Below are 26981 nucleotides of genomic sequence, written 5' to 3'. Positions count from 1 at the left end.
GGGGGGGGGGGGAAGGTGGAGTTTGGGAAGAGGAAAGGAATTTCTATTTGACGCGGGAAAGCTTAGAGGGCCAGGTCAGACGGCGGCTCGTTCAGTAATTGGCTGTTTACTTTTTGGTGGTTACTTACCGGTAACAAATACTGCTATACCCAAAACAAAAAAACCAGCGCAACAAAAAGTAAAAAATCACATTTAAATAAAAAATAAAATTAGGCTAATTTCTCAGTTTAATAATAATTTGAAACTAATAAGAAGCAAGAGATTAAAAGAAACTTAACATTGGGTTAATATAATATATATTATACTTGTGCTATTCGAGATAAAAATTGTAATATGTCAATAATTTAGCTCGAAAACAATGTTTAATTGAACGACTCAAGATCAGTACTTTATGATATTGAATGTTAGGCAGTTAGGAGACAACATTTTCATTAATGAATTAATCATATACATATATATAATAGATATGTCATATATAAAATGAAACTTATTTGTGATAAACTATAAGTGGTGGTGTAGCACTAATACGTGACTGTAGTAACTTAACCATATAAGTATATAACCATATGCTAGGCATTTAAGGTAAAGATTTCTAATTCAAGTTACTCAATTTGTTTCTTTATAAATTTACATATTACATGCAAAAATTAAATTTATAATTAAACAACTTTCAATATAATGAAGTACCATATCCATCAAAGAAATTAATAATAGATCAAATAAAAATAATATAAAATTAAATTAAACTCAAGTTTAAAAGTTTCAAAATCTTCTTCTTATCTTTATGACAAAATCTCATGGACTAAATTACTCAAGGAAAGGTGTAGATAAAACAGGAGAAATATTGAACAAGATAGTCACATAGTTAACTTAAAAGAGTCTACTTATCGAAGAGCTTAAAGGAAAAACTATAGTCCTTTATCTTGAATCACTTTAGTCAGTGTTTATTCAAGTAATTTCAAATAATGGTAGTTAAAATTTTGTTAAAAATATTCATATTAAATTTGACAAATTCATTATCTAAAATCTACATTTTTTTGTTCACCTAAAAAAAATTACATATTAATTAATATACAACAAATCCATAATGATTTTATGTTTAAAATATAAAGTTTATAGTTTCTTCCAACAATCTCTACTATCTTCCAAAAAAAAAAACTTTAAAAATTATATGAATTATTTAAAAAATTAAATAAATATTTTTTATTATATTAAATTAAGTATTTATATTTTATTGTAAATTCAATAAGCTATTATAACAACTAATTGATTAATTATTATTAGTCAAAATATTACATATTATTCAGTGCCATGTAATGCTAATATGACATGTTGACATGTCATAGTAGACAATGACATGACACACTAATATGATAGGGTAATATTACCACTTGATATTTTTCATTTTATATGCCAATGTCACATGAATATAAAATAATAAATAATATTTTGATTAATAACAATTAGTGAATCATTAATTGTAAAAATTTATTTGATAAAAAATAAAAAAACATAAATTTGATTTTAACACAATAGAAGAAAAAAATTATTTGAATTTTTTTGAAAAATTTATAAAGTATTATGCCAAAATTCTAAATATTTTTCCACCCACAATTATTCTTCCTTTGTTTATAAAGTTAAAAGACCTCATTTATATTTTTTATTTTACACATATTTGTGGGATGTTGCTAATACAAGTCATTTTTAGTTAAGTGGCAGCATAGAATCAATAAATAGCAAGTAGTACATGGCTAGCCAGTGTATAAAAGTATTTAATCTTAGTGATGAAGGATCTTCCCCTCCCCTTTCCTCTCTGTCCTAATCCCATCCTTCATAGGATCCCAAATCTGTGGGCCTGATGAAGGTAATCCCGATCCATTTCCTGCCAACAAATGTTACGGTCGAGGGGGACCATTGATTTATCGCTCGTGTAATATCACTTGGTTTTGGTCACGTGCAGGAGCCCCGCTGATTGGCTGGTTCAAAAGGATGAGGTGATGCCCTCACGATACTGCTGATTTCCAGCTTAGATCGATGCAAACGCTCAAACAGTCATACGTCAAAACCATCCCAGACAATTGTCCGTACTCCATCCCACTTGAATATCTCCATGTTCTAAGCTTATCCCTTGCCATTTCCATTACCTTTAATGGGGTCCTAAATTGAAAATTTACAAAAGAAAAATAATGCAATATAAAAACTTATAAGCAAGTCTTAAGATCAATTACAAGTTATTAATACAAAAAGAAAAAACTTAAGAACAACAACAACATAATAACATAGTGATTAACAACTCTAAAATAAGAGCAAAACTAGCAATGTCGGTAACTTTTAGCTGCTACAAGTAACAATAATTACCAACCATAATGAAAACTCTTTACTTTGTTAGTAATCGAAAGACAAACTTTATACACGTTTAGAAATTAGAATAGCTCTATTTATGAATATTTTTTAAAAAAGGGAAAGCGATTTCGTGTGAATTTGTGAACCTTAGAATAGGCCAAAGCCTATTTCATTCTCAATACGATCATGAAATCATAAAAGGTGGAGAGTAGAGACACAAAGATTTTCCTTTTGCAGATTTTAACCAAACCCAAAAAAAATATATTAACTAACGTGCAAGGAAGTGGAGCCTACGCTTCCACCCACTCACCAAACATGGGCACGTTAGCTCCTTTTCTTACCCTCTCGCTTTCGACGCTATCACGGTCACAGGCATTAAGTCAGCACTTTAAGAGACGTCAGGACTCCGGAGGAAAAGTATTTGCGTGGTTTAAGGCTTTAAAAAGCCCCTTGTTTTTTCAAAAATTAAGTTTATTAACTTGATATAACAAAATTAATTAATTAATTATTTATTTATGACTATAGCATCTGCCCTCCTACACATTATTATTGGCAGATAAAGCTGACAGATAAGCAGTTATAAATAAGATAAAATAAATAATATATAAAAGTGGTACAAAACATCAAATTCAAATTCAAATAAATAACGAAGATGAAATAAAATATACTTTGACTATTTTTACCGTTCATTCATTTCATTATTTTGTAAAATGTCAATATCTATAAAGGATAATTAAAATAATATTTTTAAAAAATTATATTTAATGTACTATTTATGTCAATTTTAAAGGGAATAATGCATTAACACTAATTTATTTTCTTGAATATCACCTTACTTAATATCATAATGGTTCATTTTTTTTTCTTGAAAAGCGTTGTTGTATTATTAACATTTTCCTTTTGTAATTGAAAGTAAATGGTATTAGAAATTATCACTTAATTTTATTTTCATGAAATTTCAATATGAAGAATGTAACAAAAAAATTCAATAATAATTAGTTAAACAACTTATTTTCTTCTAGTAGTAATTATTTAATGAAATGGTTTTCCATCATATTTAACTTTAAATATTATTAAAAAATAATTGTTAACGAATACAAGGGGTAAATAAGGAAAAAAATTGAATAATCTCAAACCTGTAAATTTATGAAAAACTTATAATTTTATATGAACGTTAAACTATAAATGGTTAAGAAGAATACTTATATATGCTAAATTTATAATGACAAAAAATATTAATATTTAATGATCCATTTCGAAGCAGCAATTATGCTTATTTTTCATAATAATTAACACAAAAGGAAAATAAAAGAAAAATTAGGATCAATTAAGCATCATAAATTATTAATCATCAAATCTAAAGAAAGGGCTAAAGCATATAAGGGCCAGAAATGGGGAAATAACGTGGCCGGTTTAAACCCGACATTAATCTTTTCTTTTCTTTAAGAGAAAAAAAGAAAAAGAAAAAGAAAAAGAAAAGAAAGAAAGAAAAAGTTACCTCTTTTACTCAATCCCCAGAATACCCCTGATCCAATCTCTCTCTCTTTCAAATCACGATTCTCATTTCCGATAAAACCTTCTCTCTCTTTGTCTCTTCCTTTCTTTGTTCCTTCTTGATGGAGCTTCAGAGGAGCCAGGACCAGGGCCTCCCAGAACGAAAGGGGCAAAAACGGAAACTGGAGGAAGAAAACCAAGAGGACCGCGAAACCTCTCTCCCTACCGGCGACGCCCGCCGTGCTCTCTTGGCCGAAGTCACCGCTCAGGTTAGCGTCCTCGACTCCACCTTCTCTTGGCGCGAACCTGATCGCGCCGCTGCCAAGCGAGCCACTCACGTGCTGGCCGAGCTTGCAAAGAACGGTAAATATTCAAAGTCTCCAATCCCGATCTCATTCTTTTTTACACTTACTGCCATTCAATTTATTGTGTTTTTACTGTTTTTGAATTTCAGGTTTAACGGTAATAATAATATTTTTGTTTTTTTGTTTTGGCAGAGGAAGTGGTGAATGTGATTGTTGAAGGTGGTGCGGTTCCGGCTCTAGTTAAGCATCTGCAAGCGCCTCCGTGTAGTGACGGCGACCGAAGCCCGAAGCCTTTCGAGCACGAGGTTGAAAAAGGAAGTGCTTTTGCGCTGGGACTTCTCGCCGTAAAGGTAATTTTACTGAATTTCTAGTTTTTTTATAGAAATTTGGTTGTTACTATCGTGCTTTTATTTTATCGAGTACTATAGTTTTGTTTAGTATCTGTTGTAGTTTAACTTTTGAATTATTTGTTGGAAGTTCACTTGTTTCGTGATATGCATGCATTTTTTCTTAGTTGAATCCTTTTTAGTAGCATTAGTAAATATTTGATGTTTTGTGCAAATTTTTTCTTTATTAAAAGAATGTTACACTTACATAAGATGATTATGCAATTTCAATTTTACCATATATAGAAAAAGTTGAACTTTGAGAAAGTTTGAGGAGTGTTAACCTGTTATATAGGCTGTGATTAAAAGAAACAGATTCTGGTGCATAGAGATGGTATCATTAGAGCAGAAAATGCCATATAGATTTAGGTGGTTAATTTTATTGATCCTGCCACTAAAGCTTGGCTATGTCTTGAGTCTGGTAATTTTCTTTGGTTTTTCATGGTTTGTGGTCGCACTATTACTGTATGTAAAATGTTTAATAACTGAATGTGCTAAGGTTTATTTTGGCTTTGCTGGGAACAGCCAGAACATCAGCAACTTATAGTTGATTCTGGGGCCTTATCACATCTTGTGAATTTGTTGAGGCGGCACAAGGATGGTTCTACTTCTCGTGCTGTGATTAGTGTCATTAGAAGAGCGGCTGATGCTATCACCAACCTTGCTCATGAGAATAGCAGCATTAAAACCCGTGTCAGGTGCTAAAATTGTGCAGTTTTTCATTCAAGTTAGATTTTTAGCTCTGTGGCTTTTTAATCACTATCAGGATTAATTTGACAGAATGGAAGGTGGGATTCCACCTCTTGTTGAGTTGCTTGATTTTACTGATACAAAGGTGCAGAGAGCAGCTGCTGGGGCATTGCGAACCCTAGCATTCAAAAATGATGAAAACAAGAATCAGGTAACAGACTTGCCTTTGGAAGTTGATTGGATAAAATTGCCTTCTGTGCTAGTCAATAGAGTGAATGCTTTGACTTTGCAGATTGTTGAATGCAACGCTCTTCCTTCTCTTATTCTCATGCTACGATCAGAGGATGCTGCTATACACTATGAAGCGGTAGGATGTTATTGCAGCACAAGTTAATTATTTTGCCACTGTCCACTAGGTTTAAGTTCTTTTTATTTTTTATGCCAGCTGTAGAATCAAACTCTTTTGCCCTATGGATTGTAGGTTGGTGTGATTGGCAATTTGGTGCATTCATCACCGAACATAAAAAAAGAAGTTCTTGCTGCTGGGGCTTTGCAACCTGTCATTGGCTTGCTTACGTATGCTTCAATTTGTTTTGATATTTCTTTTACTTGGTTTAGCAGTGTTCTTAATTGTGTTACACTTGGGCTGTTATTTTGAACTGCAGTCTGCAGTCTATCCAGAGTTCTCCACTTTTATTAATTTATTTGTTTCATTGGAAAACAGCTCCTGCTGCTCAGAGAGCCAAAGGGAGGCAGCTTTATTACTTGGACAATTTGCTGCAACGGATTCCGATTGCAAGGTAATTACTTTCTTCTCTCTTTATAGTTCACTAGGCTTAAGAGACTTCTTCCTGGCTCTATTTGTCTATTTAGGGGACGCAGGAAGAAAAAACAATGATTGGCTCTGAAATTATTGTCCTAATATTTTGAATGAATTAGCTTTTTGTATCATTTCCTTTGTCCTTGTAATGGAATAAGAGGAGCTCTGGTCTCTATGCTTTACCACTTATCATTTCACTTTATCTTAATTTTCATTGTTTATTGTTTTGACATATACTGCTGACATATTGCAGGTTCATATCGTACAAAGGGGTGCTGTCAGACCGTTGATCGATATGCTTCACTCTCCAGATGTACAGCTGAAAGAGATGTCAGCCTTTGCTTTGGGGAGGTTGGCACAGGTTATTATTTTTATTTTTCTTAGTTGTACAATTTCAAGCTTTTGTTAATGCTGTGAACAATGCATAATGGCTTGTCTTCAAGCTTGTGGATGGTTTTACTTTTGCTGAGATATTTATGACAGAATAATGAGTTTACTTGTCTTTACATTAAATTTTTGCATCATTTTGAGTATCATTTGAAGTTGAATTATACTTAATGAATTTCAGCCAGTTTGTGAACTAAATTACACAAAACTTGTTCCATCAATCCGATTGTTTGTTGTTCACTTGGTTTTGCAATTGTTATATCTCATGTGATTAACGTGGCCTTATATTGGAATCTACCCTTCTGTATCCCTTGTTTTCCACTCTTTTATGTTTCTCGTCTCTCAACTTTTCAGCATGTCTGTTGGCATATCAAATTTTCTGCCTGATGTCTTAAGAGTCTTTGCTCCACAGCACTGAATGGATACAAGTTTCTCTGGAGCTCAATCTTTTTGTTTTCGTTACACATTACAAGGGCTTTGCTATTCACATTTTCAACATGTGTAGTTATAAAATCTCCAGTAATTGTTGTCTTATGTTACTGCGAAACTTGAGGCTCTCAACTCATCTCTCAACATTTTGGCATGTCTGTTGGCATATCATATTTTCTGCCTGATATTTTAAGAGTCTTTGCTCCACAGCATTGAATGGATACGAGTTTCTCTTGAGCTCAATCTTTTTGTTTCTGTTACACATTGCAAGGGCTTTGCTACTCACATTTTCAACATGTGTAGTTATAAAATCTCCAGTGATTGTTTTCTTATGTTGCTGTGAAACTTGATACTGTCAACTAAGTTTCCTGTCTTCATGTGCTGGAACTAGTAGATAGTTCTATGTCACTGAAAGGTAATTCTGATTTCAGGACACACACAACCAAGCTGGTATTGCACATAATGGTGGTTTGGTGCCTTTGTTGAAACTTCTAGATTCAAAGAATGGATCTTTGCAACACAATGCTGCATTTGCTCTTTATGGTCTTGCAGATAATGAGGTATGGTAGCATGTGATCATTGTGAACCTGGGAAAGTGCTTGAATTTATTTTTTGTTGTCCTGTAACACGGTGTTAATATATTCTTCTCTCCAATAGGATAACGTATCTGATTTTATTATGGTGGGTGGGGTCCAACGGCTGCAAGATGGAGAGTTTATTGTTCAAGTATGTTAATCCTTTCAGATTTTACCTCTTGCTCTCCCCTTAGTTTTGATGCTACTAGTTTCTTTATTGCGGCATGATATGCATAAGAACCTCAAAAGTTTACCAGCTCTTGTTGTATTTTCTCCTTAACTGATTTACTATTGGTAATGGTACTTTCAGGCAACAAAAGACTGTGTTGCCAAGACACTGAAAAGACTGGAGGAGAAGATTCATGGGCGGGTAAGCATTTTCGTTCTTATTTACTACCCTTTACTGTTATACATTTATTTATCATATTTTGCTGTTTGGACTGCAGAAAGACCTATCTCTTCAGTGCTCTTTAAGGATTAGGTCTCATTAAATTTGTGTATAATTTCTGAGATTTTGGTTTTAATTACCTTTTGTAGGTTTTGAACCATTTGCTGTATCTGATGCGTGTAGCTGAGAAGCCAGTCCAACGACGAGTGGCTTTGGCTCTTGCTCATCTTTGTTCCCCAGAGGATCAGAGAACTATATTCATTGATAACAATGGTCCATATTCTTCACCCCTTCTTCAGTTATCCCAAATATCAGTCATATTCTTAATTCCATGCAATTTAAATTAGGGTATTGCATGAGTGGAGCACACATGTTTGGTCTGCTTTGAGAGGCTGATTGTGCTGTATTTTCTTGCAGGACTTGAGCTGCTTCTTGGGCTTCTTGGTTCTACAAGTCCTAAGCAGCAACTTGATGGTGCTGTTGCTCTGTACAAGTTGGCCAACAAAGCTATGAGTCTTTCTCCTATGGATGCAGCTCCCCCTTCTCCAACACCACAGGTGAGTTTGTAACAGGCTGGTTAGTCTAATTCCATGCCTTTCCAGTGCCTGAAATCCTAAATTTGAATTGATGTATCATGTTTGTGTATTGTTATATCATGTTCCATGATTATGGTAAGGCTAGATTTATGACCATGTTTGATTTCATATCAAAATGTAAAGTTGACAGTGGTATAGAACTAGGCTGACTGGATGGCTGTTGCACCCAACCAAATATTTGAGAATGATGGAGATTTCACAAAGTATCTGTATAGGAGAATACCTCATTGCAGTCAATATGGGACCTTAATGGAAGATTTCCTATCATGAAGTTGTAGGATCCTTTGGTTATTTTGCTATTTAGTCAGAGGAATAGAAATTTGTGAAAAACTGAAGAGCTATAAATTCCTATCTTATGGAACATGTTCGGATTATTATGTTTGTGGAGCACACTTTGGTAATGCGAAGTGCAAGTCAACGAACAACAAATATAAGATGTCAAAATCACATGCCAACTGTTTGGATACCAAATATAGGAAAGCTAATGCATAGTTCACATGATTTGGCCAACTTTTGGGCGTATATTAAAATACATATCTTTTCATTCTTTTTTGAATTGTAATTACATTCATATCCCTCGGTAGTATATCTTCTTGAAGTATGTGTTTAATTTGAAGACCTTGAAATAGGAGCTGATTTGGTAATTAGGACAAATTTCTAAACCAAAAGAAAGAAAAAAGAAAGTTTGTCAAAATAAAAGCAAGTACTTTTCCAGTTTTGGACAGATTGATGGAAAGAACAAGGAAATTGCAGAATTGTCAACTTTCTTTCTTCTTTCTGTTATGCTTTTCCAAATGTATTCAGGAACCGAATGAAAAACCTCCAATCTGGATTATGAGAACTTATTTATAGATATCATTATTTTTGCTCCAGAGTCTGATATATGTACGGATGTGTGTTCATATAATCATTTCAAATTGCATGAGTAGATTATAGCATTCTCGTAACTGGTTATGAGGTATGAGAATAGTTTATACTTTTGAAAGTTCTATTTTAAGTGCCTCTTATAACATACAACTTTAATGCAGGTCTATTTGGGGGAGCAGTATGTGAACAATGCTACATTATCTGATGTTACGTTCCTAGTTGAAGGTTGTTATCTGATCTGATTACTTAAAGCTCTAATACTTGATATGGAGAAACATTTGGTGAGGGTCAAAATATAGATTTTGTTGTAATTAAGACCCTGTCTTGCTTTTCTTCTGCAGGTAGACGGTTCTATGCTCACAGAATCTGCCTGCTTGCTTCTTCCGATGCATTTCGTGCTATGTTTGATGGTGGTTATCGGGTGAGTTCACTTTTGCGGCATGTTAATGTCTCAGTTGGTCATTCCTCCTCTTCCCAAGAGTGGCCAAGAAATCCCTTCACCCTGGGTGTTGGGATGGGAGTTATTGTTCAAGTATCATTCTAACAACGGGGAGAGTCTACATTTTATGCTTTGTCTTCCAGCTGATATGAGATATGATCCTTTATTTCTGATGGTCTTGGAAATGCACTAAACTCATCTCTTTTTGCAAGCTTAGGCTTTTCACTTGTAACTGTTAGCCTTATTTTATTCTTTTTGAAAGTAGCTACTACTCTTATTCTTAGTTTTGCTTTAATCTTAAACCTATAGCAGTCCCTACAGGATGGAAACAATGTTTTGTATCTACATGATATTCATTCTTAAAGTCTTCATGGCATGTGCTGCAGGAAAAAGATGCAAGGGATATTGAAATTCCAAACATTAGATGGGAGGTTTTTGAGTTGATGATGAGGTATTACAAATTCTTTGTCAATCCCTTCCCCACAGTCCCTTCCTTTTCGAGCATCAATAATTTACTTGATTTCATTCTTGTACAGATTTATATACACCGGATCAGTAGATGTTACATTGGATATTGCTCAAGATCTGCTTAGAGCAGCTGACCAATATCTTTTGGAGGGACTTAAGCGACTCTGCGAGTATACCATTGCACAGGTAAGCCAAAAGGGTTGTCTGGAGATCTTTGAATCCTTTTGCTGCTTTAAAATTGAAACTTGACATCTGATACTTTTTTCTGTTTTCATTCAAGGATATATCGCTGGAAAATGTTTCAAGCATGTATGAACTCTCAGAAGCCTTCCATGCTATATCATTGAGGCACACTTGCATTTTGTTTATCTTGGAGAATTTCGATAAATTGAGCACAAGACCTGGGTATGTACTTGAATCAACTTCCACAACTAGGCTTTTCTTTAGGAATTTAACAGTATGTCAAACATCACGTAGTGTTATTTGTCGTATATTCCAATGCCCTTTTTGGGTAGTTGTGTACCTGCTTGTCTGCGGTATTTTCATGATGTAGCATGCTTTCATCTTCCTGCTTGTCTGCGGCATTTTCATGATGTAGCTTGCTTTCGTCTTCACTAATATTAGTTGCAGGATTAAAATTTATCTCAACTGCTGAAAAGTTTGTGCACATGGTGTGTAACTGCAGGCACTTGCATCTAATCCAGCGCATAATTCCGGAGATCCGCAATTACTTTGCCAAAGCACTTACAAAACCTAACCCACATAACCTTCGGCTATAGAAGGCTGGTTTTTAACTCCTGATCTCTAACTAGATACGTTGTACAGAAAGTAGCAGATCTTCTTTGATGTTGTGGAGCCGATGGAAGGTTCTAATTGGTTCTTTGTAGCGTGGTTCATAATCATTACTGATGCCAGAGTTACCGTTGCTTGTAGAAAAAGCTATAAGGTTTCTTCTTTAATTCATTGTCTTTTGGCCTCCACTTTTGATCTTCGTGGACTGTGTTGGTTATTAGATTTAAATGTATTCCAACTACTTACAAAGTTGGCATTCATTGAAAATGCTTGTACTTTTTTTTTTTTTTTTTTTTCTGTTGGCCTAAGAAAATGCTTGTTCAAATGAGCAGTTACAGTTTCTTGGTGAACGCTTGATTTCCTGTGTAAAAGTTGAAGAATGCTTGAAAAGACCAATGAATCTAGTAGTGCTTCCATACAAGTACGACCAGTTGTCCATCGTCATTTAAATTCCAAACTTTAGTATGAAAAGTGATTGATTTAAATACTTTAAAAGTTTATTAAATTAATAATCTTACCTTATTGTTGAAAAAGTTTAATTTTTCTTTTTTTGTAGACTCTTTAGTAAAATTAAGGCATTGATTCAATCCTTTAGGTTACTTTTGGTCAGACTCCTATTAAAATACAATAACTAATATAAAAATTGTAAAAAAAAATTGGTATGGAATAAAAATTAGAATTTTAGTATGTCGGAAATGGCAATTCTATATTTTATTTAAAGAAGATAAAGAATCACTCCAGCTCTATTATTTGACTTGCTTTCATGCATTTCAATTTTTCATATAAAGGTCTCAGAATTTTCTTGTAGTCGGATGATGTGTTTTACTTAGCTGGAAATTCAAGGTTAGGAGTAACTGCACATTAATTTAAAATTTTTGCTAAATTTAGATTAAATAGCAATATAAACTGTCTTTCATGTGTCAATTAAATTTTTCACTAGTTATAATTACTTTTTTAGGTTTCTAAACTGCTTTTCATGTGTCCATTAAAATTTCCATTAGGTCTAATTACTTTTTATACGTATAGTTTGGCAAAAAAGTGCCGACCTAATAAATGTTAATAAAAGCAATAAAGGCATGGGATGCATGTCAAATTACAGTTGATTTTAATATGTAAGTACTTGCATAAAACATGATAGAAATCACATTTTATGTTGAAAAGTTTCATAATGTGATGATATTAATGAATTAAATGCATATTTATAGTTGATGATAAATTAATATGTGAATGTGATGGATGACTAGTCCATCTATTATTAAATTAGGCTTACTTGGATCTAGTGGGTTATATCATATAGATTTATATATCAGTCACGATCTTTGTAGAAAATGAGATGTGATTGTGTTACTTGGTTTGAATTTCAAGATTAAGAATAAATGCAAATTAATTTAAAGCTCTTACTAAATTAAGATTTATTAAATAACAACATAAGTTGTCTTTCTTGTGTCAAATAATTTTTTTTATTATTTATAATTACTTTTTTGTATTTTCAAACAGCTTATCATGTGTCAAATTTTTCGTCCAATTGCTTTTTATACCTATAGTTTGGCAAGTAAGTGCCAACGTAATAAATGCTAATAAAAACAATTTTTTTAAAATAAAAAATTAAGTGGATTTCATTATCAGAAACCAGGAATAGGTTCCCTGGAAAACAAAAGAGCACATGATTTTAAGATGCTATGCCTTGATCAGCATATCATCTCAAAATCTTGTCATCTTGCCTAAAGAAAGCCAGCTTACAAAGAACCCCGTAAAAACCCCTATCGTCAATATACAAAAAACCAAGATCAAAAACAGCAAGTAGCCACAACAAGTATACCCCAAGCCTCCCTGTGCAGAAATCATTCCTGATAGGAGAACCAGCAAGCTTGCAATCTGATCAAAAACTAAGAGCCTCATATCACAGACCTTGGCTCATAAGCCAAACCATCTCAGCCAAACCAAAGTCAAAAAGCAACAGAGAGAAACGATCAAACGTGAAGGTTGTGTCCTTCACGTAGCCGTTCAAAGAAGAAAAATAAAAATATCTCCGGCCTCTCCACTACTTAAAAGACATTCAATATATCCTCCTGACGGCTAACCCCGCGAAACTAATAAAAGCAATTAACTTAAATATTCCCCAAAGTTTATCAAAATAACAATTTTTACTTTTATCATTTAAAAAGTGTAATTTTTTATTAATTATAGTTTTTTTTTTTTTTGTGTGGACTCTTAGTAATATGGCACCACATTGTGATGTGGGAAAAGATTTTTCTTGGTACTCAGTGAAATTTAGAATTAGTGCGTTGGAGTTGACGCAATTAGGATTTTGCGTTTGGGGCAAAGGCATTATTTATAAGAGAATTATATTAGATATTTAAAATTTATAAGGCTAAAATTATAAAATTATAAAGTGGAAAAATTATTTGGAACTTACTATGTCACCGACGAGCTTTCTTCCAGAGACAGGTTTCCATCGATAAGGTTGGGATGGACATTGATTAAACATTCTACAGGCATAAATGGCTAAAACGTATCTTCACAAGAGATCGATGGCATAGATTTATTCAAAGGTCAATTTTGGCTTCCTAAATGCTAGCTGTTTTCCCACATGCTGTATAAATTGTCTAGCACGATGAGGGTTCTTTCATTCCACCAAAACCATTCACAAAAAATTTGCAAAATTTTTCTCTTTTATTGAACTTGGTACCCACCTTTAACCACTTCAAACCTCACTTTCTATATGGATTCCCTCGATAAGGAAGTCGCCATCGAGATTCTCCCTTTCATCCGGATTTACAAAGGTGGTTCGGTTGAGCGACTGGCTGGCTCTCCCAACGTGCCACCATCAACCGAAGACCCGGAAACTGGAGTCTCATCAAAAGACATCACTATTTCAGACAACCCTCCTATCTCAGCTAGGATTTACCTACCAAAGCAGGTTGAACAACACCAAAAAGTTCCCCTCTTAGTCTACTTCCATGGTGGAGGCTTTTGCTTTGAGTCCGCTTTCTCATTTGTTGAAACCAAGTACATGAACAGCTTAGCTTATTATGCCAAAGTAGTTGTTATTTCGATCGAGTACAGGCTAGCCCCTGAACATCCTCTCCCCATTGCTTATGACGACTGCTGGGCTGGTCTACAATGGGTTGTTTCTCATTCTGTTGATTGTGGGGTAGATAACAAGGAACCTTGGTTATCCACCTATGTTGATTTTGACAGAGTTTATGTTGCTGGTGACAGCGCCGGAGCTAACCTTGCTCACAATATACTGATGAGAGCTGGCTCAGAGGCCTTGAATGGTGGTGTTAAAATAACAGGAGCTTTTGTAACACACCCTTATTTCTGGGGTTCAAAGCCGGTTGGTTCTGAGCCTAAGAGTATTGACAAACGAGAGAAGTGCGCCATGTACACGATATGGCACTTGATTTATCCAGAGGCTCCTGGAGGCATTGATAATCCGATGATCAACCCGGTGAGTCCAGGGGCTCCAAGCTTGGCAGGACTTGGATGTTCCAGGTTGCTTGTTAGTGTTGCTGAAAAGGATGCGCTGAGGGATAGAGGGATCTTCTACTATAATGCAGTGAAGGAAAGTGGGTGGAAAGGAGAATTGGTGTTGGTCCAAGTTGAAAGAGAAGATCATGCTTTTCAGATTCTAAATTATGAGTCTGAGAATGCTAAGAAACTGATCAAACGCCTGGCTTCTTTCCTTGTCTAGGAAGAACCAATTCAATTCAGTTATGCTCTTTATGATATGCTCTTATTTCCTTTATCTTTTCTTTTCTTTTTCCCAAAAAAATATGTTTCATGCTTAACTAGACTTCGATGTCAACTATTACCTGCAGCAATAAAATATATTGAACCAGATAACCCCTATATCTCGTTGTGCAGGATCAACCATACATCTAAAGCGCAAGAACTTAACGTCTTTCTTAGTTTGCTTGATTGTGATTTGGTGCTTAAACGCGATCACTTAGAATTTATGCAGAAAAATGTGAAGTAGGAGCAAACAGAGAAAGAACAGAGCTTAATGGACACACCACACCAAACTTCCAACAGGGAAAGTGGAAATGCCTTTTTTATCTTCGGTATACAAAGAAAAAACAAGGGTTATCCCAATTTTTGCGAAGTAAACGATTTAATTAATGACGAAGCCTACCCTTTTCAAGGGAGCGCACAGTATATCTTCATCTTACACGTATTTACCAGCAGCATGTAAATTGAGTATATACAATAAATCAAAATTTAAGAGAAAGCTATTTCGTACTATAGCCGTCAACGTGTCATCATTACATGCGTAATTAATTTAAATTATACAGAAAGTTGACTTAGACTTTCACTTTTTTTTTCTGGTAAAAGTCAAGCTGCGTTTGCATGGCGGCATGGATTATCGATGAGGTGAGAGTCCAACAACTATGTGCATTAACTTTTGCTGAAAGAGCAATGGAGAAGTCTACCATATATTGACCAATATCCCCCATTACACCTCAAATTTTTTGAACCATTCTAATGCTCTTAATTCAATCATTGAATTAGATATTATTTTGAAGAACTAATCCATTTAGTTTTTTAATAAAAAAAGAAAATTAATAAAATAAAAGGTAATAACTCAAGTTGACTTCTCCTTCGAATTATATTAATTAAGAATAAAAAAATATTTTAGAATAAAATATGTGTTTTATCTCAAGCAAAATTGTTAACATTTAACAATTGGTCACTTCTTATCCAAAAGTATACATAATTCAAGCTGATGGCGTCGATTTGACTGAATTATGTCCAATTATTGAGTTCAAATCTTAAACAAATAAAGTTCCAAAGACTCAATTATTCATCAAGACAAGTTTTTTTTTTTTTTTTTAAAAGGGGTGGGCTACGCCAAGTTATCTAGTAAAAATTTTTAAAATGAAAAATTAAATAAAAAAATCAAAATGAGGAGAAAGATAAAATAAACAAAAGAGAGAATTTGGTTTAAACTAGGAAATTAGAAGTGAATTTCATAATCTAATATTTATGCCTTGGAAGAAATTAGTAGCAGTTAAATCGTTTCTCATTTATTTGGAAATCTATTGGTATATGGGTTACTTTTTTAAAACATTAATTTTTAGTTTTTGTGGGTTTTGCTTTTTACAAAATTGAGTAAATAGTGACATAATCTATTGGTATGAGTTATTTATTAATTTGGTTTTGCTAAAATATTCATCGGGTCTGAACCCAGTGCAGATGATGATGAAAAACATTCTGCAGCCTAGATTTGGAAGCCACTGGTGGGGCATTGACAATGTGATGATCAATCCTGTTGGCCCTGGAGAGCCAAGCCTGGCGGGGTTTGGGTGTTCAAAGTTACTAGTTTGTGTTGCTGAGAAGGATCTATTGAGGATTATCAGAGGGATTTGGTATTGTGAAGCAATTAAAGAAAGAGGATGGGAAGGAGAGGATCATGCTTTTCATGTATTGAACCCTAATTATCGAGAATGCTGAGTTTATGATCAAAAGATTGGCTTCATTTCTTGTTAGGGGTTCGTTTCTAGGAGACATTAACTGTTACTATCTGTTGTCTTCAACACTATCGATTGGCTGAAATCTTTTCTGGTCAAATCTATATTCAAATCGTACCCTCCACATATATATAGTACTTGGTTGCATATATATGAGTTCGTCTACAAATTTTCTTATACATAGCGTGTTCCAATTTCATTTTTTTTCTCAGCCAAAGATAAGATTTTATTTATAACAGCAAGATACAGTAGTGGGTCGCCATGACAGCCCATAACAGCAGCAGACAGAAAAATTCCAGGATGGGAAGACCAGGGACAACCTGGCCAAGTATGAGTGATGAAGATTTTTGAAGAGTATGTCAACCGTAAAAAAAACAAGACAAAGGGCAAATTTTGAATTATATTTAAAAAGCAAAAGTAGTTTTACTAATGAATGGTTGAAACACATATTTTAACAAAGAGAATTGTCAACACGTAGTCAATTTAAACAAAAGGAAAGGAAAAGAACTCCAAATATGATACCCATACCTTACAACAATGATTAATTCCACTGTTGAGCATTCTTTCTCCTTTCTTCTCCAATGAAGGAATGTTTTGATGTTATTTGTTTGCCTAAATTATTTACTTTTACATATATATATCCTGATTATGATTACCCTAAACAAAAGCAAAAGCACCCTGGATTCAGGTCAAAGCAGGTAACCTCCTCCCTATAACGTGTGAATGGCAGGCGCCATCAGACTTAAATAGACACAGTCAAAATCCACCTTTAGTTCTTGGAAAATTCTATTGGCTCTTAATTGAACGTTATCAGCTTATCAGTTCATTAACTTTCTTCTTATATCGTAATTTCCTCTCGTGGCCTAGGATTGATCATTATTCATCTTCCTTCTTGCAACGAACATCTCCACAGATCTCTCTGTCTCTCCCCTTCTCTACACCCCAAATGGATTCTACAGCCAAAGAGGTAGTCAAAGAGCTCCCCGGACTCATCAAACTCTACAAAGATGGCTCAGTGGAACGCCTCTTTGGCTCTCCATATGTGCCACCGTCACCCGAACCAGACCCTGAAACTGGTGTCTCTTCAAAAGACATAACCATATCAGACAACCCTTTGATCTCAGCTCGCCTTTACCTCCCAAAACTCACTCAACCCCATGAAAAGCTTCCCATCTTAGTTTACTTCCATGCCGGCGGCTTTTGTCTTGAATCCGCTTTCTCATTCTTTGACCTAAGGTATCTAAACGCCTTGGTCTCTGAAGCTAGAGTTGTAGCCGTCTCAGTAGAGTACAGGCTGGCCCCAGAACACCCTCTTCCTGCTGCGTATGAAGATTGCTGGGCTGCTCTTCAATGGGTAGCTTCTCACTCTTTGGACAATGAAATCAAAAAAGATTCATGGTTGTTGAACCATGGTGACTTTGATAGAATCTTTATTGGTGGTGACAGCGCAGGAGGCAATATAGTCCATAACATAGCTCTCCAAGCAGGAGCTGAAGGGTTGAAAGGTAGGGTTAAGCTTTTGGGAGCTTTCCTTTCCCATCCTTACTTCTGGGGCTCTGAATCTAGTACTGATCATGACAAGTCCATGCCAACTTTGGTCTGGGAATTTGTTTATCCGTCAGCACCTGGAGGCATTGACAACGCCCTTATCAACCCTCTTGGCCCTGGAAAGCCGAGCCTAGCGGGACTCGGTTGCTCAAGGTTACTAGTTTGTGTTGCTGAGAAGGATCAGCTTAGAGACTTTGGGGTTTTGTACTATGATGCAGTGAAGGAAAGTGGTTGGCAAGGAGAAATCGAGCTGTTTGAAGTGAAGGGAGAGGATCATGCTTTTCATATACTGGATTTCGGCAAAGAGAATTCTAAGATAATGATCAAAAGATTGGCCTCTTTTCTTGCTGTCAGCTAATCTCAACCCCTTCAGTTTAGTTTGTGATTTTCATCTGTAAAATAACAGCCATCAATAAACATATGGGCATATGGCTTTTCCTGTCACTTTTATTTGATTCAATCTGATCTTCCTGAATTCCATTTTGGGCATTCATTTTTTTTACCCCTTACTTAGAACTTAACAGTTTCTGGAATAGTCATAGTTATGCCATGACATGTTAGGCAGATTTGACACGGAAACTAATCGATTATGATATGAGACCAACAAATCTAAAGATATTCACTGTCTTGATATTTAATGCCTTTTTCAATGCCGGGGTCTGATACCAACTTTCGACAGAGATGAGGTCAAAGTCTGAGACTGAAACTGTCCATGCCTATTACATCAGATGTTGTGTTTCTTTAACTTCAAGGCAATTGCAAACCCATTTTGTATTGAGAAAACAGTCTATTTTATGGCTCTTTTGCAGCATTGGGCAAAAAATTTTCAGAATCAAATATTCAAAGAAAAAGATTTTCGAATGAAGTACGCATTCCAGCCAGTGTCAGCATTCAAGCATTGTGGCCAAATTCAAGTAACATAATAATTTATTATTCATAAAAATGGTTGCATGGCTCGTTAAAATGTAAACAAATTGTCATGTATTTACTTTCTTTCTTTTCTTTTTTTTTTTTATATTGAGTCATATAATTTGTCAATGTCTCATTTTTCAAATACATTGAAAATTTTTCATTCGATTATTGATGTTAAAAACACAATTTTTTAATTGACATATTACTTAAAAAATCATAAATTATTTTAAAAAATTTAAATAAGTTTTTATTTTTTTATTGTGTTCAATTAATTCTTATATTTTTATTTTAAATTAAATAAACTTTTATAATTAACAGTTGATTAATTGTGTTAGTTAAAATGTTAAATATTATTTTATATCACATAGTGCTGATGTAGTATGTTGGCATGCCATATTGAATGGTGACGTGATATATTTACCCTCTACCTCCAGTGCTACATCAAGTCATTACATATAAAAATTGATAAGTGACGTTTTGATTATAGATAATTAATCAATTATTAATTATAAAAGTTTATTTGACTTAAAATAAAAATATAAGAATTTGATTAAATATAATAGAAAAATAAGAATTTAGTTCATTTTTTTAAATATTTCAAAAAAAATTTAAATTATTATATCTTTTTAATTCAATGAAAACTATTTTCTTTTTGTAATTTTGCAGGATTATAAATAAACTAAAATAGCTATAAACTCTTTTCTTTTTTTTTCCTTCAGGCAACAATTATATTCTTTTGGGTTTCTTGTAATTGGTCCGGTCCATACTCCATCTCCCACATTTAAAATGCTTATTAAAAGGGACTTGAGCCCAATAATAAAGCCCATTTACAAAACTTCAAAAACATATGAACTCAAAAAAGGGGCCCATCGGCCATTTCAACCTCCACGCAATCACAGCCGTCCATCCCACATCATCATCATCAAAACCCTAAAAGAGTTCCCATCTAAAACCCCACACTCTCATATCTTATTACACTCTACTCCCAACCCTTGAGCCGCACTTTCTCTTCAACTCAAAGGAACGCTTCACGAAAACCCTAAACATGGCGGCTCCAGTCGAGTCCGTTCAATGCTTCGGCCGCAAGAAAACAGCCGTCGCCGTCACCTACTGCAAGCGCGGCCGTGGCCTAATCAAGATCAACGGCTGCCCAATAGAGTTGGTTGAGCCCGAGATCCTCCGCTACAAGGCTTACGAGCCAATCCTCCTCCTCGGACGACATCGTTTTGCCGGAGTCGACATGAGGATCCGAGTCAAAGGTGGAGGTCACACATCTCAGATTTACGCAATCCGGCAAAGCATAGCCAAAGCTCTGGTGGCGTTTTATCAGAAGTTTGTGGATGAGCAGAGCAAGAAGGAGATTAAGGATATCTTGGTTAGGTACGACCGAACCCTGCTCGTTGCGGATCCGAGAAGGTGCGAGCCCAAGAAGTTCGGTGGACGTGGCGCTAGGGCTAGGTTTCAGAAATCTTACCGTTGAAGAAAGAAACACAAAAGAGAGAGAGATAGGGAGGTTCACTTTTTGTGGTGTTATTTTTGGTACTTTAGAGTATGGTTTAAGGTTTAAAACAATGGTCTTTTGGGCTATTTAAATGCTATGTTATTGTTGCTTTGAATTTAAAGTTGTTGAATCTTAGGGGTATTATTTTAAAGTTTTGCTATGGGATTTTATAGTATTTTTGTTGAATTAAGAGTAGCTTTGTCTTGAATATTTTGTTATTGTTGTGCTTTTCTTTGATTGAAAATGGGTTTTTATGACATTGTTGCAGTGCAGTTATTTTAGGACAACAGTACGGAATTCATGTAGTTGCAGCTGTTTCAGTAGTTTTGTACCGTAGGAATTAGTCCTTAACCTCATCGGTGTTTGATTTGTTTAGAGAATAATTCTCATGGTTATTCCAGAAATTATTTAAGTCCTTTTAGTGTCTTGTTAGGATAGATGATCTATTTCATTCTTATAAATTTTTACAAGGTGACTTGACAAGATTCAATTTTTAGTTGCTCTGTTGGAGCATTGGTGAAGATTGAAATTCATAGCTCTAGTTGCTTTGCTAGACATATTGAATTTACAAGGCATTGGTGAATCATGAATGTGTCCGGTTACTTCGAGTTAGATGCTACATGTTTGTTCATCTCATGGTTAGGAATTGCAGCATACTTGTTGTAGTTTGCTTAAGCATTTCTTGACATGATTACCCTTTAAAATTTGGTTTGTTTGTTAGTTAACAATGTTAGATGATCATGTCGAGTTCCTTGTATATTTTGAGATTGCCGTTACTTTAATGGTAGTGGAAATGAGATTTAGATGCGTTTTGTTTTGCTAGTTGTAATACAAATGCAGCTTGTCTAAACTTGCCAAGAATTGAAAAGCTGATGCACTTGCATATCTGCATGTCAACCTGTGCCCCTGTTTTAGATGGGTGTATTGTTATCTATCCCTATTTTCCTTTCGTGTATGATGCCTCTGGCTAATGTAATAGAGCTCAAACAAATAATTAACTCTGCTCTTACTCCAATTAAACTCATTCAGCATGAAGAATTTCAGATATTAACATTTTCTTGTGGTCTAGCCATCGGTTTCCTCTCCATTTGGAGTTTGTACTTTCATCCCCTGAAGTAAGCGTTTAGTTGTAAAGTGATCCTGTTCAGTTGTCTTCTCTATTGAAGCTTGGCTTCCATGTTGCAGAAGTCATCTTGTTTTAAGCCAATTCTGGATCTTTTCATGATTGAATATATGTTCGTAAAAGAAAATGACTGAATATGTGAAGTTATTTGTAGGATTGAGCTCGAAACTGGCATTGAGAAAATAATTGGATTTGCCTGGTCTTTGAATCCACGTTAAAGGTACATATCCAGCCCATAGTCTAGTGCCTATGGCTCAAGGCCCTAGGGCTAGTTTGGAGCACAAATAGGAAGCAAAAGGCATTGCAAATGCACTATGACCACGAGCTCTCTAATGGGCTATTTGTCCTTTTTAACATTTTTCTGTGGAAACTAAAACAAACGATCGAATGAACAAATAGTTATTACATTGCAGCATTGAGCTCGTAAAGGGGCTCAAGTTTCTATACCCCCTTCTTTTTGCTAAAAATCTACAAATGGCTGTCTTTACAGCACTAACCAAAACAGTGTGGATGATATTTCCTAAACTAAGCTGTTGAATCTGTAACCTGGCAGTATTTCCTAAAATGAAATACTGGGCGACTGAAATTCTTGATGGTGCCTGGACTGGAGGCTAGCTTGCCATCTGGAAACGGTGAAAAAGCTGACCCAGCTGATCATGGCAATGGCCAATGGGAGATGTACCAATGTTGACATGATACTAGGTTGGTTGAAAGATTTTGAGTCTCCTTTGTTTCCGAGTAGCTCAATGAGAGAGTGTTAAGTTCAGTTGTTAATTGAACAGTTACCGGCAATGTAATTTGGTGGGGTCTATTATGTTCCTCATGTGTCCCTTCATTGCTTTTGGGTCAATCACAATTTTGATGATACAAGAACAAGTGAAAAACTGTTGTACAACTTAGACGGTTTGAACTTTAAAGATTTCACATCGCACCTGCCTGGCTAGTGGCTGGTACTGATAAAATGGAAAAATGACAATGGTAGAAAACTTGCCATGCTATTTAACATCTAAGCTAATTAAGTCGTTGGCATTTTAATGAAGATCTTATTTACTTTTATTAGGAGATCCTCCTATCTGCTTTATTGCTTCCTTGACTAGCTTGAAACTTTATAAATAGGACAAAACTGTAGGAACAAAACCTCATCAATCCTTCAACTTTCCCCTTTTTTCCCCTTTTTCTCAAGAGGCAAACAAATTCTAGCTAGCTAGTTGCCGGCAAACCCAACTATTTCATGCATAAAATGCATTAATAATTATATTATTTGAACATTAATACTAGTATCACGAGCAGTAAAGTAAAACACAGAAAGATTGTAACAAGGCTGAATAATGGCTGCAATCATGGCAACCTTTTACCATTTTCCTTTGGTGGTTGCCAACCACTGAGAATGGGGGTCCATTTTTAGTCCAGTACTACGAAAACTACCAAACCCTTCTGCCCTCTGCACATAATAAAAAGCCAAAATCCCTGCTGATAAGAAAGATTGTGACACTGAAGCAGTGGCCATGTGCAGTTTAGGTGCCCACATTTATACTATAATTCACCCATCTCAGCTTACATTTTTGTCCTTTGGTAAACAACTCTTTGATTGGGGACAATGGGGGAGTGGGAGGGGGGCACTTCCTGCACGGTTTTGCTGGGTTTCTATCTTCCCCTCTGCTTCCCAACCCAATCAATTATTGAATCCTATATTTGTTTTTGGTTTTCCTTTTTGATGTAAGTTGTTTGCGAAACGAGGTTTGTATTAGTTATTACCTGATTTTGGTATCATCAAGTCAATCCTTAACAGGAACATTTTTAAATGCGTTTCCAAACACCCGAAAGAGAGATGCACACTTTAAACCATAATCCCCAAATTAATCATTCCCAAAAGAACCTAAAAAGTAGTAACGTTTCTTTCATTTCTCCTTGGCTTTCACTTTCTTTTCTTTTCTCTTACCTCCACACTCACACTCTCACTCTCTTACTCTCACTCTCTCTCTCGTTTCTCCTTCTCTCAAACTAAAATAACTGATTCAAACCAAGAAAACAAAAGAAGAAATCAGAGAAAAGAGAAATCAACGCGGTAATTCTTTTCTTTTACATTAACTTCTCGTTTCTTCCGTTTGATATGTCTAGGGTTCCGTTACTGTTAACTTCCTCGTCGTAACTTTTCTGTTTTCAAAATTCCTTTGACGGCTTCCAATCAATCTCTCTGCTTTTTTTTTTTCGGGTTTTTTGATGTTTTATTTTTTTTTCCTTCAGATCTGCTACATTTATGGGAATGTTTGAACTGTTGTTATGCTGATTTTATTGTTGAAAGTTTGTTTGTTTGTTTTTTTTTATTCTTATTTAGTGTTCAATATTAGGAAAAAAACATTTTTATTTTCTGTCTTAGATCTTGTGTTTTCGATATGTTTAGTCTTGTTTTTCCTTATATTTATTGTTTTATTTATTTTGATTCAATTCTCTGGTAAACCGCTGCACGAAATAAACAAATGATTGCTGTTTTCTTCTTTTTTAAAAAAATTTTCTTTGCTTAGTTTCCTTCTTTAATTAAATAATTGGAAGAGAAATACCATTGGGTTTTTCTTTTAACTTTTTTTTGTGTCATGGTAATGAATTTATTGAAAAGATTTAAAATTTAAACTTAAACTTCCCCGGAAGAGGAAAATGAAGTTCTAAGTTGTTGTTGACTTGTTGTTGTTTTGTAAGCGATAGACTTGAACTTTAAATTTATGAGATTTTGAATTTTCAGATTCTTGCTAAAAGGACTTTTTTTGGGCTCTTATTCTGACTCTTTTTATTATTATTCTTATCGTTGAAAAAAAAGGACTTAGAGTTTGTTTTGGTGATTGCAAATGAAGGTCTAATTTCGTTATCGTGCGTTTGTATGCGAAAAGATACATGCATACACATGTATGTATGCATGCATGTATGTATGTATGTATGTATGTGAAAAAGATACATACGTACATACACGCGGATGAATGTATGTATGTAAAAAGATACATACATACACATGTATGTATTTGACTTGCATTTCCAGATTTTGAGGAAGTTTCTGATCAATATTGCAGTTTTCTTTCTGAAAATTTGTTGAACAATGTGAAACTTAAGAATCCTCACATGTTGCTTGTTTATAATTTTTCTGCATTAGTGTATTGTAATATCTTTATTTTAATATTTACTGAGGCCATTAAGTATTTGCAGCCGGATTTCTTAGGTTCTGTGATGGATTCTACAACAAATTCACAACGCAGGCCATTTTCAATTAAGCTTTGGCCCCCTAGCGAAAGCACACGGCAGGTACTTGTGCAACGCTTGACAAACAATCTCACAAGTAATTCTATATTCACCCAGAAGTATGGTGCTCTTAACAAAGAAGAGGCTGAGGAGAATGCTGAGAAAATTGAGGATATAGCTTTTAACACAGCGAATGAACAGTATGATAGGGAGCCGGATGGTGATGGAGGTGCTGCAGTGCAGCTTTATGCCAAGGAATGTAGTAAACTTTTGCTGGAAGTTCTTAAAAGAGGGCCTGCAGCGAAGGAGGAGAAGGAGTTGGCATCTGACAAAGATACTTCCTCTGAAACCTTCTTTGATATATCTAAAGAGCAACGGGCTTTTATTGAGGCAGAGGAGGCTGAGAATCTTTTAAGGCCATTAAAGGAACCTGGAAATTGTTACACCAAGATATGCTTTAGTAATAGAAGCTTTGGTTTAGGCGCTGCCCGTGTTGCTGAGCCCATTTTGGTTTCCCTTAAGAATCAGTTGAAAGAAGCTGACTTGTCAGACTTTATTGCTGGAAGACCAGAGGCAGAGGCTCTCGAAGTTATGAAAATATTTTCTGCTGCGTTGGAGGGTAGTGTTTTGAAGTGTCTTAACCTCTCAAACAATGCCTTAGGTGAGAAGGGTGTCAGGGCTTTTGGTGCTCTTTTGCAATCACAGAGTTGCCTGGAGGAGCTATATTTAATGAATGATGGTATTTCAGAGGAAGCTGCCAGAGCCATTTGTGAATTGATTCCCTCTACGGAGAAGTTGAAGGTCCTTCACTTTCATAATAATATGACAGGCGATGCGGGTGCACTTGCAATTTCGGAGGTTGTCAAGCGCTCTCCTGTGTTGGAGGATTTCAGATGCTCCTCTACAAGGGTTGGTTCGGAAGGAGGAGTTGCCTTATCGGAAGCACTTGAGTCTTGTACCCATTTAAAGAAGCTTGACCTGCGGGACAACATGTTTGGTGTGGAAGGTGGAGTTGCACTGAGTAAAGCTCTTCCAAAGCATGTGGATCTGGTGGAAATATACTTGAGTTATCTCAACTTGGAAGATGAGGGTGCGATTGCTGTAGCCAATGCTCTAAAGGAATCGGCTCCTTCTCTTGAAGTATTGGAAATGGCTGGAAATGACGTAACGGCCGATGCTGCTCCTAGTATAGCTGCTTGTATAGCAGCAAAGCAGCATCTAACCAAGTTGAACTTGGCTGAGAATGAACTCAAGGATGAGGGTACTATCCAAGTAAGTAAGGCTTTGGAAGAAGGCCATACCCTTTTAAAGGAAGTTGTTATGAGCTCCAATTTTATAAGAAGGGCTGGGGCTCGACATTTGGCTCAGGTAGTTATTCAGAAACCTGGGTTTATGTTGTTGAACATCAATGAAAACATCATCTCTGATGATGGTATTGATGAGGTGAAGGAGATATTCAAGAAGTCTCCTGACATGCTTGGTTCCTTGGATGAGAATGATCCTGAAGGAGGAGATGATGACGAAGAATCTGGAGAGGGTGAAGCTAATGAGGATGAATTGGAATCTAAAATGAAGAACCTTGAAGTTAGTCAAGAAGAATAAATTTCTCTTACTTCTTCCTTTAAAGTTATAGAATTCCTCAGCTTCTGCTGCTTTAGAATCCTTCAGAACTTTAATAACTTGTAGAATTCATTGCTCAGCTGAATTTTACCGAGCAGGGCAGTCTTTTAGCAGGTTAAGTTTCTGTAGGATTGTCGTTTTCTATTTATTTCGTTAGGGTATGTTTGGAACTTCCAAAACTTTTTATGTCTTTCAATGGTGATAGCCCAATCTTTTCTTGGTCATATATTTTCCTCTAATGATGCTTGAGATCTGATGTTTTATTCGTCACTGCATCTTTTTGTTTTTTAGTTCTTTGTATTTTCCTCTTCAATCCCACTCGAAAGGACCTTTGTTATGTTCCTTGATAAGAGAAACATTTAATCTCCAAAATCAGCTGGCCAACTTCAATTGTTTACACTCCACAATTATCAAGAAGTGAATTTTATTGCATCATGAATAAATAAATAAATATATATATATATATATATATATATATATTATGGAACAATTAAAATTTCTTTTATTTATTTTAATTTCAATGAGATTATTAATCGTGTAGAAGGCGTCACCACTAAATAAAATTTGTTCTTATTACCAATAAACACTATTTTTTTTTC

The 26981-nt window shown here is 35.1% G+C and overlaps 4 protein-coding genes and 1 pseudogene across 4 annotated transcripts; all 5 read left to right on the top strand.

Moving 5' to 3' along the window:
• The first annotated feature begins 3906 nt into the window (after positions 1 to 3906).
• ARIA (ARM repeat protein interacting with ABF2) lies at positions 3907 to 11400 on the top strand. Its single transcript, XM_007034624.3, has 19 exons — positions 3907 to 4200; positions 4335 to 4492; positions 5054 to 5226; positions 5309 to 5429; positions 5511 to 5585; positions 5700 to 5794; positions 5943 to 6018; positions 6292 to 6399; positions 7286 to 7414; positions 7512 to 7580; positions 7740 to 7799; positions 7967 to 8090; positions 8235 to 8374; positions 9442 to 9505; positions 9622 to 9701; positions 10106 to 10170; positions 10256 to 10373; positions 10468 to 10592; positions 10873 to 11400. The coding sequence occupies exons 1-19, from the start codon at positions 3960 to 3962 to the stop codon at positions 10964 to 10966; spliced, it is 2115 nt and encodes a 704-aa protein (XP_007034686.1). The 5' UTR covers positions 3907 to 3959; the 3' UTR covers positions 10967 to 11400.
• Positions 11401 to 13598: 2198 nt separating this feature from the next.
• LOC18602940 (2-hydroxyisoflavanone dehydratase pseudogene) lies at positions 13599 to 14828 on the top strand (annotated as a pseudogene).
• A 2416-nt stretch (positions 14829 to 17244) lies between these two features.
• LOC18602939 (2-hydroxyisoflavanone dehydratase-like) lies at positions 17245 to 18445 on the top strand. The gene has a single exon (XM_018118765.2). The coding sequence runs from the start codon at positions 17400 to 17402 to the stop codon at positions 18357 to 18359; it is 960 nt and encodes a 319-aa protein (XP_017974254.2). The 5' UTR covers positions 17245 to 17399; the 3' UTR covers positions 18360 to 18445.
• A 1423-nt stretch (positions 18446 to 19868) lies between these two features.
• LOC18602938 (small ribosomal subunit protein uS9-like) lies at positions 19869 to 20622 on the top strand. The gene has a single exon (XM_007034621.3). It carries the CDS (start codon positions 19959 to 19961, stop codon positions 20391 to 20393), a length of 435 nt encoding a protein of 144 aa, XP_007034683.1. The 5' UTR covers positions 19869 to 19958; the 3' UTR covers positions 20394 to 20622.
• A 2825-nt stretch (positions 20623 to 23447) lies between these two features.
• RANGAP2 (RAN GTPase activating protein 2) lies at positions 23448 to 26606 on the top strand. The gene is made up of 2 exons (XM_007034620.3): positions 23448 to 23602; positions 24730 to 26606. The coding sequence occupies exon 2, from the start codon at positions 24751 to 24753 to the stop codon at positions 26362 to 26364; it is 1614 nt and encodes a 537-aa protein (XP_007034682.3). The 5' UTR covers positions 23448 to 23602; positions 24730 to 24750; the 3' UTR covers positions 26365 to 26606.
• Positions 26607 to 26981: the final 375 nt, after the last annotated feature.

Source organism: Theobroma cacao, chromosome 4 (assembly GCF_053813885.1).
Source record: "Theobroma cacao isolate CCN51 chromosome 4, ASM5381388v1, whole genome shotgun sequence".
Taxonomy (NCBI): domain Eukaryota; kingdom Viridiplantae; phylum Streptophyta; class Magnoliopsida; order Malvales; family Malvaceae; genus Theobroma; species Theobroma cacao.
Note: the sequence above shows the minus strand (reverse complement) of the source record. Positions and strands in the feature narration are given on the sequence as shown.